This window comes from Neopelma chrysocephalum, unplaced genomic scaffold, assembly GCF_003984885.1.
Source record: "Neopelma chrysocephalum unplaced genomic scaffold, ASM398488v2 Primary Assembly neopelma1_135, whole genome shotgun sequence".
NCBI classification, from domain to species: Eukaryota; Metazoa; Chordata; class Aves; order Passeriformes; family Pipridae; genus Neopelma; species Neopelma chrysocephalum.
The window spans coordinates 2,015,809-2,033,919 of NW_020897797.1; the positions used below are offsets into that span (position 1 = coordinate 2,015,809).

At 42.1% G+C, this 18,111-nt stretch overlaps 1 protein-coding gene and 1 long non-coding RNA gene across 2 annotated transcripts; one reads left to right on the forward strand and one right to left on the reverse strand.

The window, feature by feature from the left end:
• Positions 1–1,104: 1,104 nt before the first annotated feature.
• Positions 1,105–3,494, forward strand: LOC113975221. Its single transcript, XR_003536786.1, has 2 exons — positions 1,105–1,573; positions 3,066–3,494. It is a non-coding gene; the product is annotated as an uncharacterized LOC113975221 (long non-coding RNA).
• Positions 3,495–5,122: 1,628 nt separating this feature from the next.
• Positions 5,123–11,909, reverse strand: DMRTB1 (DMRT like family B with proline rich C-terminal 1). The gene is given in 4 exon segments (XM_027699017.1): positions 5,123–6,301; positions 8,560–8,704; positions 9,417–9,646; positions 11,269–11,909. Coding segments are annotated over 4 exon segments (1,104 nt in total). The 5' UTR covers positions 11,891–11,909; the 3' UTR covers positions 5,123–6,194.
• Positions 11,910–18,111: the final 6,202 nt, after the last annotated feature.

Below are 18,111 nucleotides of genomic sequence, written 5' to 3' on the forward strand. Positions count from 1 at the left end.
AGACATAAATTGGTCCGAAAGAGTCAGATTTCATTTGACCTTGCATCTTCTCAGGCTGAAGAAGTTCAGCATGAATAAGCACAAGTCTCACAGGGCTGACATTAGGGCCAAAAATCCATCATAGCTAAATTTAGGTCCAAGAAATCCAAAGCCACGAATAACTGTGTTGAATTACTTAAAAAAATAAAGGTATTTTGGCTTAAGTCTTAAATGTTTCCTGTTTTTAAGTTACATGGTTTTTTTGTTGGGTTTGGTTTTTGGTGGTTTTTTTTTCTTTTAGACTTCTCAAATGGTAAAAATAGTCTGAAAGCAAGAACTTTTAAAATGGATATCAAGTATAAAGGTGCATTAAGTATGGGTAACACGTTTACAGGCCTGATTTACACTGTGAAGGCCAATGCCATATATGCCTTCCAAAACTTGATTTTAAACTGTAGTTATTACTTACTATGTAAGCCTTTAGCTTGAACTTGGCCTTTTCAGTAAGGACTTAGATATAGCCACTGATGAAAGTTACACGTTTAAGTTAAGCTACTACATAGAAATGTGCAATGTGACTGAGCCAACACACACAAAGCTTCCTCGGCCTCTCCTGGCACAAGCAGATCGAAGCGTTCCGGGAACTCCCAAGCCCTGCTGTACAAGAGCTGTGGCGAACTCCCCTCCTGCCACCACCACCCTCCTGGCACAGGCGAAACCCCTTTCTTGTAGCGTTGTGGGAGGGGTGTTTGCTCTGCACCGGTGAACAAACACCAACGTAATACAGGATAACCTTCTCCATGCAGGTTTTCCCCTCAGCACCGCCAGGGCTGCAGTAAGGCAGGTGCGTTATATGGGGCAAACCAGCGGCCCTGCCTCAGCACGGAGCCATCGCTGCGCTCTGCTCGAACCTCCGCCCACGCGACACACTGGGGAATTTCAAGGGAATCACTCCCTCAAACCCAGAGCCTTTACCTGTTTGATCTGTGCCGTGAACGAACATTCCCTTTCCCCAGGGAAAGAGGGAGGGACCGGCGCCCACAAGGAGCCTGGGCAGGACCCGCCGGAGCTGAGGGCCCGGTGCCTCACGAGGCGGGAGCGTCGCCATCCCCGCGACCTCAGCAGCGCCCCCAGGGCAGGGCCGGCCCCGCTCCTTCTTCTCCATAAATCCCTCCCAACACTCCAAGGAAACAAGAGTTCATCTTCCTCCATAGTATTCTGAGTACCCCAGGTGCTTTGCTTCTTTAGGTGAAATTTGTTGTTTCTCTTAATTTTCTTTGGAGGTTTGGCTCTCTGATTCATTTGTATGCCATCGTTGCACACTGGCCATAAAAAAATCCTGCCAAGTGTTATGAGGGAAAACAAAGCACAGCTGCAGACTGGGACAGACAATAAGGAAGGTGAACCAAGCAGGTGTGGGCTCCCACAAATCGGGGCAGCTCTGGGGTGTGAGATCACCAGCCTTTGTGTGCCTTTGGAGATGGGCAGGAAGAATTTGTAATCCCAGGACTGAGGAACATCAGGAACTAAAGAGGCATTTCGCAATGTGAGGTACTCCATGAGGAAGGGGATGTAAAAAATCAGGCATCTGCAGGTACATGAAGCTTTTGAATGTCTTGAAATAAGTGTATATTTAGTGTTGGAAGAGCATGAGAAACAGTCGATTTGCACCTTGATCAAAAGAACACATTTCTTAATAGGAAACAGAGCCTGTCATGAAAATTGGAAGGTTCTCCCAGGGAACTATGACTTATTTAAACCACATTTTGTGGAAAAAAAATGTTTTGCAAAAAGAAATGTTTTGTATTTGCTGAAGCTTATGGGCACTTTCGAGTAGATTGTACCAGTAAGACTATAAAACTCTGATAGTAATAAGTAAATAAAATCAGAAATGCTTCCACTAAAGGTGGTTGCATAAAATAAAGCGAAAACAGTGTGAGATCACAAATAGATCATAGGGGTTCACCCCATGGAATAAGGAGCAAGTTTGCCACTAATGTTGCCAACAGCCAGTGGGAAAGGCCAGCAAGAAGAAACAAGAGAAAAATGTTACCCACTGTAAAAAAAAGTAGTACCAAAGTAAAGCCAAAGTAAGTCTTCTGGTTTGGGTGAGGGCTCTCTCAGAAATGTCCAAGCCCAGCCTACTCGTTGTACCTATAAGGATACAGGAAAGTAAAATGCATAGGTGTGTGTATGGACACTGCCTGGGCATCTGTGTGGCATCTGGAGCTCTCTCAGTGGCCTGGGCTACAATAAAACATGCAGTTCCTCTCTGATTTCAGGAATAGTTTCCACAAAGTCTTTCTTTGCATTTGAATTTCACCCTTACGTTCTGGCAAGCTAAGCAGAGACATAACTCTGTGACTAATGCTAATGTTGCAGTAGTAAAATATTGGGCAAAAGATGGGAAAACCAGACCCACTTGCCCAAAAGAATGATTTAATTGAAGTTTTCACTGTTCCAAAATAGGTATGTTTCACATCATAAAGAATTCTTCTGTCATGAAAACTATTTTTTTAAGGGGAGGGAAATTTTTCTTTGCAGCAAGCTGACTTTATTGGTAAGCAATTAAATATTTCTTTGGATCGCTGTTCAAAATTAATTACTCATTAATGTGGAAAAAGCAGCTATAGTCTTGCTGTGGATTCAGAGGTTTCCAACCGGGTGCATCTAATTCCAATAAGAAAAAAAACCCTAGAAAGAGTATTGTAATTACTGTCATATGAAAACCTGCTTCAGTCCAGATGTAGAAGCCGATACCACAAAAGTGTTAACATAGAGCAGTCTGCTGCAGGGGAATGACAGATGAATCCTACATATGTTTGCAAAAACGACATATTACATGATCCTTCTAGAATCTCTTGGGTTTGTTTTCGTTTTTCCAAAGCTCCTACAGAAAATGCAAATCCACAATAAGGTTTTGGACAGTGTCACAGACACTTCTGTATAAATTTGGATGAAAACTTGCATACCTAACTAACGCTGTCCACTCTGCACCCTCACAAGTAATTCCACTGAAGTAATGAAATTAGTGGTGTGAGTACACATTAAGGAACTGGCTCCTAATTCCAGGTTTTCCCCTTCAGGGAACAAACAAGAGCTTGTGGCTCTATGATGACCCAGGGACTTGCAGTGAGGACAGAGGATTGCCAGAAGTGTCAGGTATTAGGACTCACATCTTCAGAAGTTCTGATCTGTGCAGCAAGGGAGTGAGTCCTCAGAAATCTGAAAAGGATAATGGTGACAAGTGCTATATGCAGATTTCCTACTGCAACCAGTAGCAGCTTGCATGCACAAAGATTTCAGAAGTGGGCATCCTTTCCTTTTCCTTCCCAAGTTTTATTAATTTGACCAAAGACTATGTGGCTTCAGCCTTAACAGAAAACAATAAAATTCTGGGATGATTTAGGCTGGAACAACCTCTGAGTGACTTGTCTAATCCAAATCATTCCATTTCAATCCAAATTGATTTCATTATCCCTAAGTCATTTATTTAAATAAATGGAGTCAGGAGAGATCAGAGAGTTTAATTATTGGAAACACTGGTTGGCACTAAGTTTGGAATTAAAATTATTCACTTTGAAGTCCTTAAATGCACAGTATGACAATACCAGTTGTCAAGGAACACTTTTTCCTTGGTTAAAAAGGACAAGCTGAGCACAAAATGGAAGACCGAAACCTTGAATAATCCACATAATTCATCCTGTCAGCTAGAGAGTTACCCACTTTAATTCTCTTAACAAATCCTTTACTTTCCCATGCAGGGATAGGTGCAAGAACTCAGGGACTAATTTCCTAAAATGTGGAAGACTGAAATTACACCACAATTTGACTGATGATATGATTATGCATATTAAACAGGACTGACCTCACTTCAATGCTGTAGGAAAACCAGCTGTAACTGTTAAGACTTTAGTCTGGGCTAAAGTCCATCCTTTCCCTGCAGAAGACAACCAGGCTGCTCAGACATCCTTCCCCCCTGCCCCTGCTTCCCCTCATCCTTCAGGTGTATGGAAGTACCAAGGTTTGCCATTGGTTTTACAGCTACTTTGTCACAGCCAACATGATGTTCTAAAACCAAGTCATATCCCCCCTCAACTTTCTCCTCCCCAAACTGAAGACTGTTTTTAGACTCCCCTGGTAATCAACTCCTCCATCTCCTTGTTCAGTTTAGTTGCCTTTCACTGGCTCTTCCTTAAACTTGCTACATCCCTCTGGAGATTCCCACTCATTCTGCAGCAGTGCAGTGAGAGAGACCCTCCTGGAGTGCCATCCCATCCTTCCAACAGCCAAAGTAGAGCCTTTTGGTTCATCACCAATAGTTCAGAAAGATGGAGGAAAAGGAAAATAAGGGGTTTGGGTTGGCAATCTGGAAGCAGTCACTGGCCCAGTAAAACAGAGAGCAAACAGTGCTGTATATGCAGTGTATCTACAATCACTGTGCAACAGTCGGTGGAATGGGCTGGACTCCACCTTGCTTTGAGATTTAAGGAGTAATACAACACTGAATATGACTTTAGAAAAATATCTGGGAAGGAGACTGTTCAACTATTCATACTGTACATTACTATTTTCTTAAATCATTATATTATAAAAAACAAACCATCTGCAGAGGAACCTGCTTTGTGGGCGCTGCTGGTATTTCTATTTGTAGATTATTTTATTTTGAAAAGTATCCAGATTTTCCCAAGCAGACAGCGGTTTTAAGAGCAGGTTTGGGACACTGCTGGGAGCAAAGATCCTGTTGTAAATCTACTACATAACAAGCTGTACATCAGATTCTTTGCTATGGATATATTCATTTTTCTGTTTTTCCTCTGGGCAGTTCTAAATTTGCCACTTTCCCTTCAGCCCCAAAACGCTGTGTGCTGCAAAGCATTCCAGCAGATCATCTACTACATTAAACAAAAAGATAAATGTTCAGCTTAGTATAGTTTCTTTACTTCTTGCATTGAGCAAGGGATTATTAATACAAGTAGCAGAAAGGTCTGTTTATTTTACTGTGCTCACCTCTACAGCAGCAGACAGACATTATAGAAGAAAAATACTGAGGCCTAAATGTCTCTCCAGACAAGTTTTTTACACAGAGCTGTTCAGGGCAACATCTGACATTTGGCTAGAAAAAAATACACGCGCGCACACATCAAACTGTAACAACAATTTAATGTATCTTTTTTAATTATACAAAAGTCCCACCCTAATTATTCAAACATTAACAACTCATGCACTTAGTACAAAACCAATTCCTCTAGGCAAAAGAGCAGAGGAATGTGTAATTAATTCATTTTTAATTAAAGGTCATCACTGAAAATCATAGTATGTATGGATTTGAGTAATTATTATTCTAAATGGTGTTCTGTCCCAGTTTCCTGGGCAATCTCTCCACACCTTTGATACACCACAGTGCTCTCCCAGTACACATGGATAAAGCTGTCTACAGGAGCCCTTCAGAAACAAACAGCACTGTTTAGTTTCAGCTGTCACAAGTTCAACAACATTGAAATCATGTATAAATCATCAAGGACATTCAAAATGTCAGATGTGAAGCCTGTGTGACAAGAGGTGATTCCAAATCAAGTTTGTCCCCAGCCTGAACACCTTAAAGGCAGTTCACCCATAAAACAGTGTGGGGGCACCAGGCCTTTCCACACATTCCTGCCATGCCCTTCTGGACCAGCACCTACTTTCCCTTACCCTGCTGAATCCAGTCAATCATCTTCTTAGGCAGCCAAGTTCATCAGCAACGCAGGCTGTCTTCCCATCCTCTTTCCCTCAGTCCTCAGGCTCCACATCACTTAACTCTTCCATAACATTCATAAACAGATTTCCTTTAAAGCAAAGAGATACAAACAACACCTTTTTGACTACTGTCATGAACATGAAAATGCTGCAGAATGCACACAGCTCAGAGACCTCACTCCAAGGTCAGGGAGCCACGTAACCTCAGCAAAGGAACAAATTCAGAGTCATAATCATTTGCTGCTTCCACTGGAAAACCTATTCTAGGAACATGGGCTTTACAGTGCTCAGGAGGCAGAGCTGTGAGCCTGGTAGCTCTAACATGATCATAAAGAGAGGCAGGGGAGTAAGCCCCTTCTAGCTTCTAGTGTTGTGTTCAGCTGCTCGGTGACTAAGTGTCACTCAACCCTCATTAACTAACACTCTCCTCAGAAAGGAAAATAGTGCTGCCTGCTCTCAGCTCTTCTCCAGCCCATTTACTGTTTAGAGTGTACAAGTTGGTCTCTGCTTGTTTCTTCTGGGGAAGAAGGTGGTTGTCCAGGTTCATGAACCACCCTTGAATCCTCATTGTCAGCTTCAGTAGCTAAAATGAAGAACAGAAAAATGTCAGAGTTAAACACAGACAAGCCAAACCCTCAAACCCTGTATTTCAGTTCTCTTTACACTTGGTACCAATCACATTTCCACAGTTGAAGCTGCACTGGAATAGAAGTATGAGGTAGATGCTTTTACCCACATACCCACACTGAACCTATGCCATGCCTTTTTAACACTCCTGTGAATTTTTAAAGACCTGGACAGACCGATTAATAAACCCTTCTTCAAATCCAACAAGGGATTTTCATTTCATTTCCTCACAGGCAAGGTGGGTTTTGTTTTTCTGTGGCTTGCTCTTTCAGAAAGCCAACAATCTGCAAGCAGAGTCTATCCTCAGAAGCTGTACTGTCTGTTCTACTGGACATACCTTGTGTTTAATTTGTCAAATCTCCATAACACTTCTAGTTCATACTGCATGAAATTAAGTAACAACATGGCCTATACTTCACATCACCACTGTAAACCAAACTGGCCTCATACTGACTCAAATCCTTCTGGTAACAGATACTAGTCTAAGAACACCTTTCTCAGGTAGGACTTGGGTTTTTTTATTTGTCTTCATCTCAGATTTCCTTTGGGGCAGAGATCACAAATACCTTTCCTCACCATTTGTTCCTTGCTAGAGTTTTTATATCCATTTTCCTGCAACAGTTTTGCCAGAAAGCCCATTTCACTGGAGTTCTGGAGGTCTCTGGGGGAAGGATATTCCCAAGTCTAACTGCAGGTTGGAGTCAGTTTGGTTTTGAAAGAAAAAAGACATTATGCAATCCTAACACATCCCTATGTACTACGTTACAGCTTTTCTCTTTTTTTCAAGCATCTTGAATTCCAGAATCAAAGGATTTATTAGTTTCACTCTTCCCTCTACATCTGCATTTTCTGCTGCCAGGCTATTTTGTATGACCTCATGCAGAATTATCCCTCTCACTGGGTTACAATTGCAAATTCCTACATACCCTGGAGCACAAATGCAATGCAGTAGAATTAATTTCTACTTTCTCCATAGTACTAAGAAAATTGAATTGTTCTCTGAGCAGCACAGTCCATGATGCATTGTTTCCTATGGCTTTGTGCCTGGGCTGAGGTCATTAGATGGCATTTTGCTCTCGGGGGGAGGCTGCTCTCTTGGTGTCTCTTCTCTATCCTGTTTTCATCATTTTTGGCCAGTACAATGTCACTCTACCAGTACAGGACTGGATTTCCTGTTTCCCTCACACAATACTATAACTTCACTCCATGTCTGCCATGTTTGTGTGCTACTCCCAGTTTCTTCCCATTCCTATGAAGTCCAACAGAAAAGCTGCAGCTCCCTACACATTCTGTGCCACTGCAGCATTTCCCAGATCTCCAATCACAAAACCCATTAATCCCTACATACACTTTCTGGTTTATGTGCTAGCGCTTGTTTTCCTCTCTTCCCCTCTAACTCAGGAGAGAAATAAAGTTGTATTTATTTATCTGTATTTTCAAAAATTTAAGTTAAAAAAACCCTCATAAAATAAAAAATAAATTTAAAATAAAACTGGATATTTGCTCATCCAGTACTAGTGCTAATTCTCTGAGCAGCTCTACCCTCTTGTGGTCACAGCTTGCTGCAGCCAAATGAAAAACTTGTGAATATAATCACAAATATGTCCACATGTAGGCACAATACATGAAACAGACACAAAGTAGAGGGGCACAAAGACTAATCTATGCCAGAAATTGAAATTCCTGAGAGAATCGACTCAAGATTTTGAAGATTCAATCTTTCTTTTGCAGCAATTAAAAAGTAGGATTTTCAGATGAGCAAGAAATTTCATATTATTCATGATAAGGGTTAGTCCATGTTATTTTTTAAAAACTTGTCTAAATTGCAACAGAGCCAAATAATTTCTAAAATATGCCCTTCAAACTAGCTATGTAGAAAATATTTTCATTTTGAGAACATCAGCAGATCATTTTCTGAATAGCTCTGAGTCCTGCGGCCTTCAATGTCTGCCTGAGACTGAGATGCTTGTCAGCTAGAAAGCCCAAGCATGCCAGGCTGCTTCCCTTAGGTCAGCCCCTCCCAGAGCTGTGCCAGCTGGCAATCTGTCCCAGGACTTCAGGACCTCAGGACCTCAGTCCTGGCTCCATCTCAGGACTCTGGGAACCCCTCACAACTAGCTGGGATCAGGGTCTCTTGGGGTTTCCACCTCTGTGGTTAGATATTGAAACCAGGTTAATGGTGGATCTCCCAGGATTCATCTCATACTTCCTTACCGTGTGCTTCCTTGGACGTTTCAGCCAAGATGTTCAGCGAAACAGCAGTTGGAATGTAATGAATCCCTGTCAGAAAACTTGGTGGGATGAACGGAGGCAGAGGAGTGTAGTATCCTTGATGGAAATCTCCACCTCCATCTGGAACCTGTGGAAACACATGAAGCAAATCATCTTCCATCTAAAGACTCTCTCCAGGATACATCTCCATTACCAAACAAATATCTGTTTCAATTTTTATCTGTATTACATTTTTTTATCCATATGCTTCCACGTCCACGCACGTATTGACACGTGCAAAACCTGTGCACAGTGTAACATGCTGAAACTGGGAAGCAGCAGCTTCTCAGACCACGTCTCAGCAAAACTGGCCTAAGTCCTCATCACCTGTTCTGGATCTCATTGGAGCAGCTGGTTTAAACCAGGAGCAGCCACGCTCTTTCTCTGTGGTTGTGGTACCCTAGCCAAGCCCTGATGCTTTTCCTATCCATTAGATTTGTCCTGCATGGAAAAAGAGAAATCTCCCAATGCATATCTGTGCCATCTACACTGGCACAACATGACCGTGTGCAAGTGTCCAACTGCCATCATTCCAAAAGGCTGCTGCAGAATTTAGCAGGATATAAATGCCTCAAAATGCTTCACAAATTCTGTCCACTTGGAAGTGTATGGGTTTGCTGTTGTGGGTTCAGGTCAGACTATTAACATCACCCTTTGCTGTTGTTTTCTTCAACATAATATATCAAAATGCTGTGAAGTAACTGGTAAACTGGATGACTTTTTATGGGTACTTCAACAGAAAGGCAGCTAAAAGTAAAGGCAGCAGTATTAGCAGAGGTAATTAAAAGCCCGCTACTCACTGACACAGAAGCTGCATTCCCTGGCCCATAGTTGCTAGGAATGTGTCGGAAACCTCTCTGAAGTGGTATCCCTGGAGGTGGTGCTTCCCCACTGCTTGACTCACTGATGGCAAATCCCATGGGAAATGGGTGGTAAGGATACACCCCAGAACACCCAGGGTACACTTTCGAGGCCTCTCTCTCCAGGTATTCTGGGTTGACAGTGTATTCTGGAGGAAAAGCCCGGTGAACTAGGAAACAATAGGAAAAGAACAAATAAAAATATCCATGTAATTCTGTGGAGTTCTGTAAAAGTAGCTGCAGGGACAAATTCCACTCTCAGACAGAAGAATCTGGTCCTTTGGTTTCCTGCTTAGCTCCTCGTGAATTGGTTTTGTGATTTTTTTGGAACTAAGGAAAGGTACAGCAGATGACACTTGTAATGCAGTTATTCTGCGTTCTTTTCTGCCTTGTGCACTGTGAAGCTTGTCCTCAGTAATGCACTAGCTGTAGAATCTCTTTCAGAACATCAGCAACAGCCAAACAACCTACCTTAAGACTTTTAACTCTAGCAGTATTTAAAACAAAATTCCACAGAAATAACACGAGCTCTAACTTTAGAGTTCTAATAAGAGTCCTATCTGTCACTTCTTAAGTTAATTTACAGACAAGCTCAGTTTTAGGGTCATACAGAGGCAACTTCAGATGCAGAAATCAGTTATTTCAGTTTTTGTCTTACATCTTCAATCTTACATGACCTCTCTGAAGTTTAAAAAAAAAAAGAGAGTGGTTATTTGAATATGAAAAGGGTCTTTCTTGTCTGCCCATCCTCCTGTTTGTGGAGAAGGTGAAGAATTTACATCAGAGTAGGTTGCCTTCTGGAGTAGTACAATTACATTATTTGTGCCTAACCTTTTTTGAAGTTGGTCAGGCTGTTAAAAATGTTATTAAGGGAAGGACTGACAGGCAACTGTACAGCTGGCATCATCCATAAACATAATTTTCTTTGGAAACAAAGCTAGAAAAAGGAAGTTATTGACAGTAATCTGTGGAGATCAGAGACGTCCGAAACAAGTCTTTCCTCTGGGCTTCTCAGAACAGCATTTTGTCTTGCAGTCTGCTAGCTCTATGGAGCTCAGACTAATGACTATTGCAGTCAGCAACGATTTCTGTAAAATTATTAAATAGTAATAGAATGCAGTTACTATAATAAACAGTAAGTCACATGAAAGACTCTGTTAAAGGAAGCAATTTAAGAGGTGACAGACCCCACAACTGCTCCACCTGCAAAATCTAGGCCCTGCTCTAAAATACTAAAGGCACTTTTACACCAAGTCATGCCAGCCAAGATTAGTTTTTCCTACAAGAATTAAGGCGAAAATGTCTCTTTATTTTACAGTGCTGTCACAAAATGCTTGCTTCAGACACTGCAGCAGTACCTTCCCCATTGACCTGCCATCGCCGAATTTTTTGTTGCCGGAGGCTTGTGCCTGTGAATTTATAAACAGTGAACCAGCAGTGGGAGAAATATGCAAAGGAGATCCCAGTTTGTTCGCCCTCCCACACAACTTCCCTCTCAAGAGAAAAGCCACTTGCTTAAGCTTCAGCCTCGCAAGGAGCGGCGAGGCCGAGCACGCTGCTCCCGCCCCGCGCTGCGAAGGGAACGGCAGTGCGGGCTGGGCATTCAACATGCCAGCCGAGCCCGCTGAGGAAGGAAAGCGGGACAGACAGCAGGAATGGTTCTCGGGGGACCCAGGACCTGAGAAATCAGCAGGTGCGAACTGCACAAGCGGCAGGATTTGATAAAGGGAAAGAGGAGGATGAACACACGAGACGCTGGACAGGAGAAGCGGCTCTAGGGCCAGGTCCTTACCGAGGTCCCTGAAGGGAGGCGGCGGTGGCCCCCAGGACATCGTGCCTTTGCAGCTGCCGCCGTCGGGCTGGGCGCCCTTCTTCCCCTCGAGGCCGCAGTGCTCGGGGGCACTGTCCTCGGCCGCCGCCGCCGCCGAAGCCTCGCCCGAGGGAGCGGGGTCCGCGCCCGCCCGGGCCGGCGGGTCGGGCTCCTGCTGCCTCAGCGCCTTCTGCGCTGCCATGATCTTCTGCCGCTCGGTGATGAGCGAGCACTTGTCGCACAGGCACAGCTTCCAGCGGCAGTGCCCGGCGTGGCCCTTCACCGGCACCACGAAGCCGTGGTTGCGGCAGCGGGAGCATTTGGGTGCCCGCAGAGCCGCCTTCGCCGTGGCCTCAGCGGCCTCCATGGCCCAGCAGTGTCAGCTCTCCCGGGCCGGGGGCACCCCCGCAGGGCTTTTATATGGGTGCTGCCCCGACATGTAGCAACCCGGGCCCGTGGGGCAGCGGGTGGTGAACGCCCTTGGCCCCCCGGCCTCCCGTCCCTCGGCCAGGCAGGGCTCCCCTGGGGTCCCCCTGAGGCCCATTGGTGCAGCCTGGCGGCAAAGCTCAGCCTGGGGGGCCGAGCCTGCAGGAGCAGAGGCCATGCCGCACGTTTGAGTACACGTCCTGTGCTGGTGTACACGTCCTGTGCGGGTGCGTGCAGGGAGGGGAAGTTTTGGTGAGCATGGAGAGAAATGCAGTGTCCCTTATTGCCCTAAGAGATAGTTTTCACTTTTGGCACTTTAACAATCTGCAGCCACTTTCATACCCCTCATGCACAGGGTTTCAGTCTCGTTTTGTTCCCAATTTGCAGCGTGCTTCTCTTGATCAGGAGGAGTGACTGCCTCAGCAGAAAAGAACCACTTTCATCATTCTGTTTTTCAAAAGAAGGTACTAAGATGAAGGTGGAAAGCATATGTCATTCGAAAGACCCATCTCCTTTTCTCAGAATTCCTTCTTCTCTGAAAACAAAGGCAGTCTTACAATTAGAAATACAGGAATGCTCCAGTTCTAGTATTGCTTAGAAAGCACTTGTTATTTGTTCCTGCTGGTAGCTGCAAACCCGTGGTTTACACAGTAACCCATTTCAGGAGAAAACGTCTCACTTTGCAATGTAAACACTGCTGATTTTTCTCGCCTATACAATAGCTGTGTTTTAAAATCCTACGGTGCCAATAGCTGCTTCTACCTTAAAAGAGCACCACAACAATTAACCACCAAGCAGTTGTGAAGTTTTCTACTAAGTTTCAAGAGAACCAGGTAACATCTGCTTGCTCTGAAACAATTCTAACATGCAAAGGAGTGTGTTTCGAAGTCGAGCAGAAGTCCTGCCCTTGGAGCAAATAATCCTGCAAGAGATGGGTGCACTCTTCAACCCCTTGGCGGATAAGGCCCCTTCAATAGCAGGCCCCTTACAGATTTGGCAACAATCTGGGTTGGCAACAGTCTCGTTTGCAGAGAGCAGCCAAACCCCTGTGCCCTTGCAAGCCACCAAAGCTCAGACTTCTCACTTTGCAAAAGACCCAGTAGGACTTTGCACCCAAACCCTGCAGGTTTCCAGTGGGATTTTGCCTCCCGGGGAGATGTTTTTGTAAGTGCAATACCGACAGACAAGCCCGGACTTGCTCTTGAAAGCAATTCATACCCAAATCCTAAATGCACACAATCCCTGGACCACTTGGCACAGCTCCAGTCCCAGCCTGCAGATTTTACTACCCCAGTTGCAGATGAGGCTTCAGTAGCTGCTTTTTTGAGGGGGTTCTCAGCTGTGCCTTTGCAGCCATGCAGTCAGGGATCCTGTGCAAGAGCAGGGCCAAACCTGCCCGGGCACAGGGCAGGTCACGTTCATGTTCTGTAGGAGCTGGGCTAGGGATTGCAGGCACAGCAGCTCCTTCTGGGAGCAGGAGGCAACAAGGCGTACATGTCAACGGAATCAGCTCCCTGCCCTCACTTGCAGGCAGTCTAGAAACCTTCATGTGCACGGCCATGTGTCCCTTACCATTTATTCCTCCTTCAGAAAGGCACTTGGTTGATGTGCCTTCAATAGAAGCTCCTTTTAAATGCAGTCTTGAAATGCTGCTCGCTTGTGCCAGGGCCTTGATGTTCCTGTACTCATTCTAAACATTGACTCTGTATTAGATATAGACAGATAAAACAGTCCTAATTTTATGCTCCATATTTTTATTGTATCCTGAGAATGTGATAATTTAGCTGTAGAATGAAAGAGAATGGATGACATAATTTAAAAAACTGTAATTATATCTTTTCATAGATACCCAATCTGTGTTCATTTGGATACTTGAGCAGTGGGGGAGAAAGGTACATCTTCCCCAGTAATTTTCTATTCTGAGTCACATACTACTATTATTTGATACATTTACTCAAATATACTGAAATTTCTCTCTTCTCTCTTTAAAAAGGTATACCAGCCATGGGCTGTAACAGTTTCTCTATTAATTAAACCACAACTTTCAAACTCATGTGCATTTTTCTTTTGAACAACTTTCACCCAAACATTCAGGATTTATTATACTCTACATATAGTTTGTTTTGAACGTAACTAGACTTGCTTTTTATAGAAAAGTGAACATTTTACTTTGTGAGGTAAATCCTTATTTCTGGAGACTTATTTCTGCAAACAGTTCAAAGAATTCTGCTCTTCCAATCCTGTTATGTGTTTGTATATATATTTGACTTAGCTTAATCACACGCCATAAGCAAGACCATCACAAAGAGAAGACAGAACTATTTCAAAATACATTTTTGGAATGAAATGTAGACTTGCACATGGATGCAGCTTCATCTCTATTATAATTTTCTTCTTTGCTCATATTTGTAAGAAAATGAGGGACAATAAAGACTCTTTCCTTTAAAACTTAGTTTAGCGTTTTATGTAACATATGGTGGGAGTGTAACATAAAGTGTGTACAGAGTTGTGTATTAAAATAGCATTTATAAAAATTATCATCCTGCCAAAATGAAAGGAAGGCAACCTGCTTACTTCATGTTACTGAAAGCAATAGCAGTAACATCCCTACTCATTTCCAATTTCTGACTCACAAAGTGTGTGGTTTTGGTATGCAGTTTGCTTTGTACATGAAACAGCGAGGAAAAACAATGACTTAGCTAAAAGGGAACAAATCAAAAGATGGCCTTAAAAGTGAATAGCAGAAAATTGGGTTTTGTTTTTTCCTTCTTCTCAGATTTTCCAGTTAACATTTCATACAGTAAATGTTTTTTGGCAAGGAAATTGTTCTGCTTAGATCTGACATTTCACAGAGCAACAGCGACATAATCAAGAAATTTGTTCAGTCTGAGATCTCCATTAGAAATATTTCCAAACTTGCTTCAAAATACATGTTTTCTTATGCATAGAAATCAAGAGTATCTTTTGAATTTTTAAGACATCCCATATGAAGATAAAATCCTCTGTTCAAAAATGATCTTTGTAGTTTGGAAGTGTCCATTATGTACTGCCATAAGTCATTATATAAAAATTAATATAGTGATAGTCTTATCAGCTCTTCTGCATTATAACTGCTCGGTAGATTGTTTATGGCCATCAATGAGGGGAGAATTGACAAAAGATTTACCTGGAGAAGCAGAACTGCCCAAGGAGGACTCTCACCTTCACCTGGCCCAGAATATCATTTTAATAAGTAGCATATTTAGCATAAGTAGCATATGTAGCATAAGTAGCATATTTAGAAGCTCCTTATAAAAAAATATTAAAGTATTTCAAACATCCCCTGACTGACCTGCATTAGAAAATCCCCCTTTTGCTGTTGAGCTGACACCAGCACACATCCATCAGTGCTGTCACAGAACTGCAGGGCTCAGCTCTCTGCTGACATGCCTATGAGCTTGTCTGATCTGCCCAGAGCAAGCCCACATGACAATGAATGAACTTCTTTGAGTCACTTCTGGAGACTGTATTTTCCACCCTTCTAATCAGTGTGAAATTGTACTGTAGTAAACATTTTTCTTAAAATGTGAGGAAAAGTGCAGCATAGAAGCAATTCAATATGATTAGACTGTATCTACCTTAAAATTTGAAATGGCTGAAATGCGTTTGGGTTACACAAATTTTAAACCTGGTTGCAGTTAAGTTGTTTTAATTGACATAAACAGATTTACCTCTTCAATTCTCTTTCGGCATGAATTCCTTTATTTTAAAATGTTATCTTCAGTAATCCAAAGAGGAATTCCACTAGTGTTTTGTTGTTGTTGTTTTTGCACAAGTTTTTAAAAGAGCACAATTAGATGTTGACTTTCATCTGATGTATCAAAAAGGTGAAACTCTATGCTGTGATCAGAGAAAACTGGATGGAGTTTATACATATTTAAAGTCTTAAGAATTTATAAAAATTATATAAAGCACTTCTGGGTTTTTTAACAAACACAACTAAAAGCTCAAATACTTAAAATATACTTAAAATGAGGATCTTTTTAATATATAACAGGAAAACAGTTCTTAAATATTAACAGCAGAGACTTTATTAGTAACACTGCTGTTCGTTCATTGTAACGAGATCTTTCTTTAAGAGCAAAGCAATAGTCATTAAACTGGAAACTCTGTGATCTGGTTATTTTATGAGTACCAGGAGGGTAAGGTGGACCAGGAGAGAAATCAGCTCCAGCAAGGAAATAAACCACGTACCAGTCTTTATTCTGTATTAATATACCTCTCATATAAGCAGGAAATAAAATGCATTAAGGGGAAAAGAATGAGACAGACATAAATACACACACACAGATCCTTTCCTCAAATAAGAGATAGAGTGTTTAAAGATCCCTGTCTGGAAAAAAATAGATCCATGCTCCCAACCTCCTGTTTGGTCAGCTTGCAATAAATAAGGATCACTGTATCATTGAAGTCTGATAGTTTGCTTATATTTCCACGTCTAAGAAACTTAATACTTATCCCTTCAAAAGAAATAATTTGTTTCTTTAGAAGGTCACCTTTGTGGGCATTAACACAAAAAAGAGAAACTGAAAACCCAAAGAACAGTCCACTGTGGTAGTGCTATGGCAGCTGCAGGGGTGCCTTAGTTACAGCACCATTTTACTTCAGTAGGCTCCCAAATTTAGCAGGTTTTATCCTGGATACCACCAGGCTTGTCAATCACTCTTCTGCCTAGAGAAATAAACACATTTCTAATCCAGAGTCCTCATTCTCCTTCCCCTCAGCTATAGTTCTTGTCATATTATCTTAGACACAAAGAACAGAAAATCACATTTGAATTCTCCCAAACAGCAAAAAAAGGATTTCATGCAGAAACAGTCACGCTCCCCACAGTAAGTAGGTGGCCCGTTTAGAGTCATCTTTGCTTAGCACCTATTTAGTGCTGAAATTGTCACATTACCTTGTCAGCAAGCCTAAAGCAATGCTAATAGATGGATAAGGCAGGAGACAGCTGAAAGACCACTACAAACATCAAGTGTACTTGCTGTGGGCAGGATTCCATTTGTGATTGTCAACACTGGTACATATCCCACATTTTGTAACTGCATTTCTCCACCTCACATCTGAATTAGATTTCAGAATATCTGAAGTCACTTAAACAATGCAAAATAAATAAAACCAGCTGTTTGCAATAATTTCTTCTTCTTTGGCCTTCACAGATACTTCAGTGAAGCAAATAAAAATTAAATGACCAAATAGTAGTTACGTATCAGCATAGCATGAAGGCTATCGTTGGAATGTTTACCTTGGAGAGAGAACAGACAAGAATAGTGATGATTAACCTCTGGCATGCATGACAGAATTGGTTTCTGGTATTCACACCAATAGAACATCATCTGCTTTTTGAGGATGATTCTGGGAATTGATAGACTCCCAGTGAGATGATAAAGCTTCTTGCTGGCTCCTTAATCCCATATGTCAGAGACAAACTGTGGTTTGTAGTGGGGAAGAGAATACAAGCACCAGCAGTGAGGGATTTGCTTTAGCTGATTCCAGCCAGGTGTACTGAAGGACACTGTTCAGAAACATTCCTTCTCTTCTATGTTATTTCCATAAAATTTCTCTATGAACAATGACAACAGAATATTTCCGATTTGGTTTAACCTTCTACATTATATATATAGTATATGTATATGTACATATATTTGAGGTATATTTTCACAGGAGAGGACTTCTGCAAATATGAACATAAAAGGACAAGTTGAAATAATGCCTGCCTGTCTCCAAACTGAGAAAATGAAGCTCTCCTACCCTGACAGACTTTCTTGCTGTGTTAAGACAAGTTGCATTTCTCTCTGTCCAACATGAAACGTGTTGATAAGCTACCTCAGCTGGCTTCTGGAACTTCAAAGTCCACCAGCACAATGTAGAAAGTAAAAAATGGAATACAAAATAAAATTAATGCATTGATAGGACATCGTCCTCTTTTACCTCCTTGATGCAACAAATTAGAAAAGGAGTCCACTTATTCAACAGTGGATGGCAAATCACCTGTGGCAGCAGGGATTATGGACAAAGAAGACATGAAAGTAGCAGACAGGTGGCCAGCAGCTTTGACAAGTACAACGAGAAGAGGATGCTGGTGTGAATCTATAGTAAAGTATTTTCCCTGCAGAAGCAAGAGAGAAGCCAAAGAGGCACATTTTCTTGACATTACATACTTTGTCATCAGATTGTCTTTCATCCCAATAAATGGAAATATTTGCAAGATAAGTTATTATGAAGCAAAGAAATAACAAAATCAGACAATAGGTTGTTAGCAGTATTTCCTTTGAATCTAAATGAAAACTGATTTTAAGCCAGCAAAGTTTAGTTTGATCAACTCCAGAAAACAAATAGAAAAAGACACCAAATCATCTC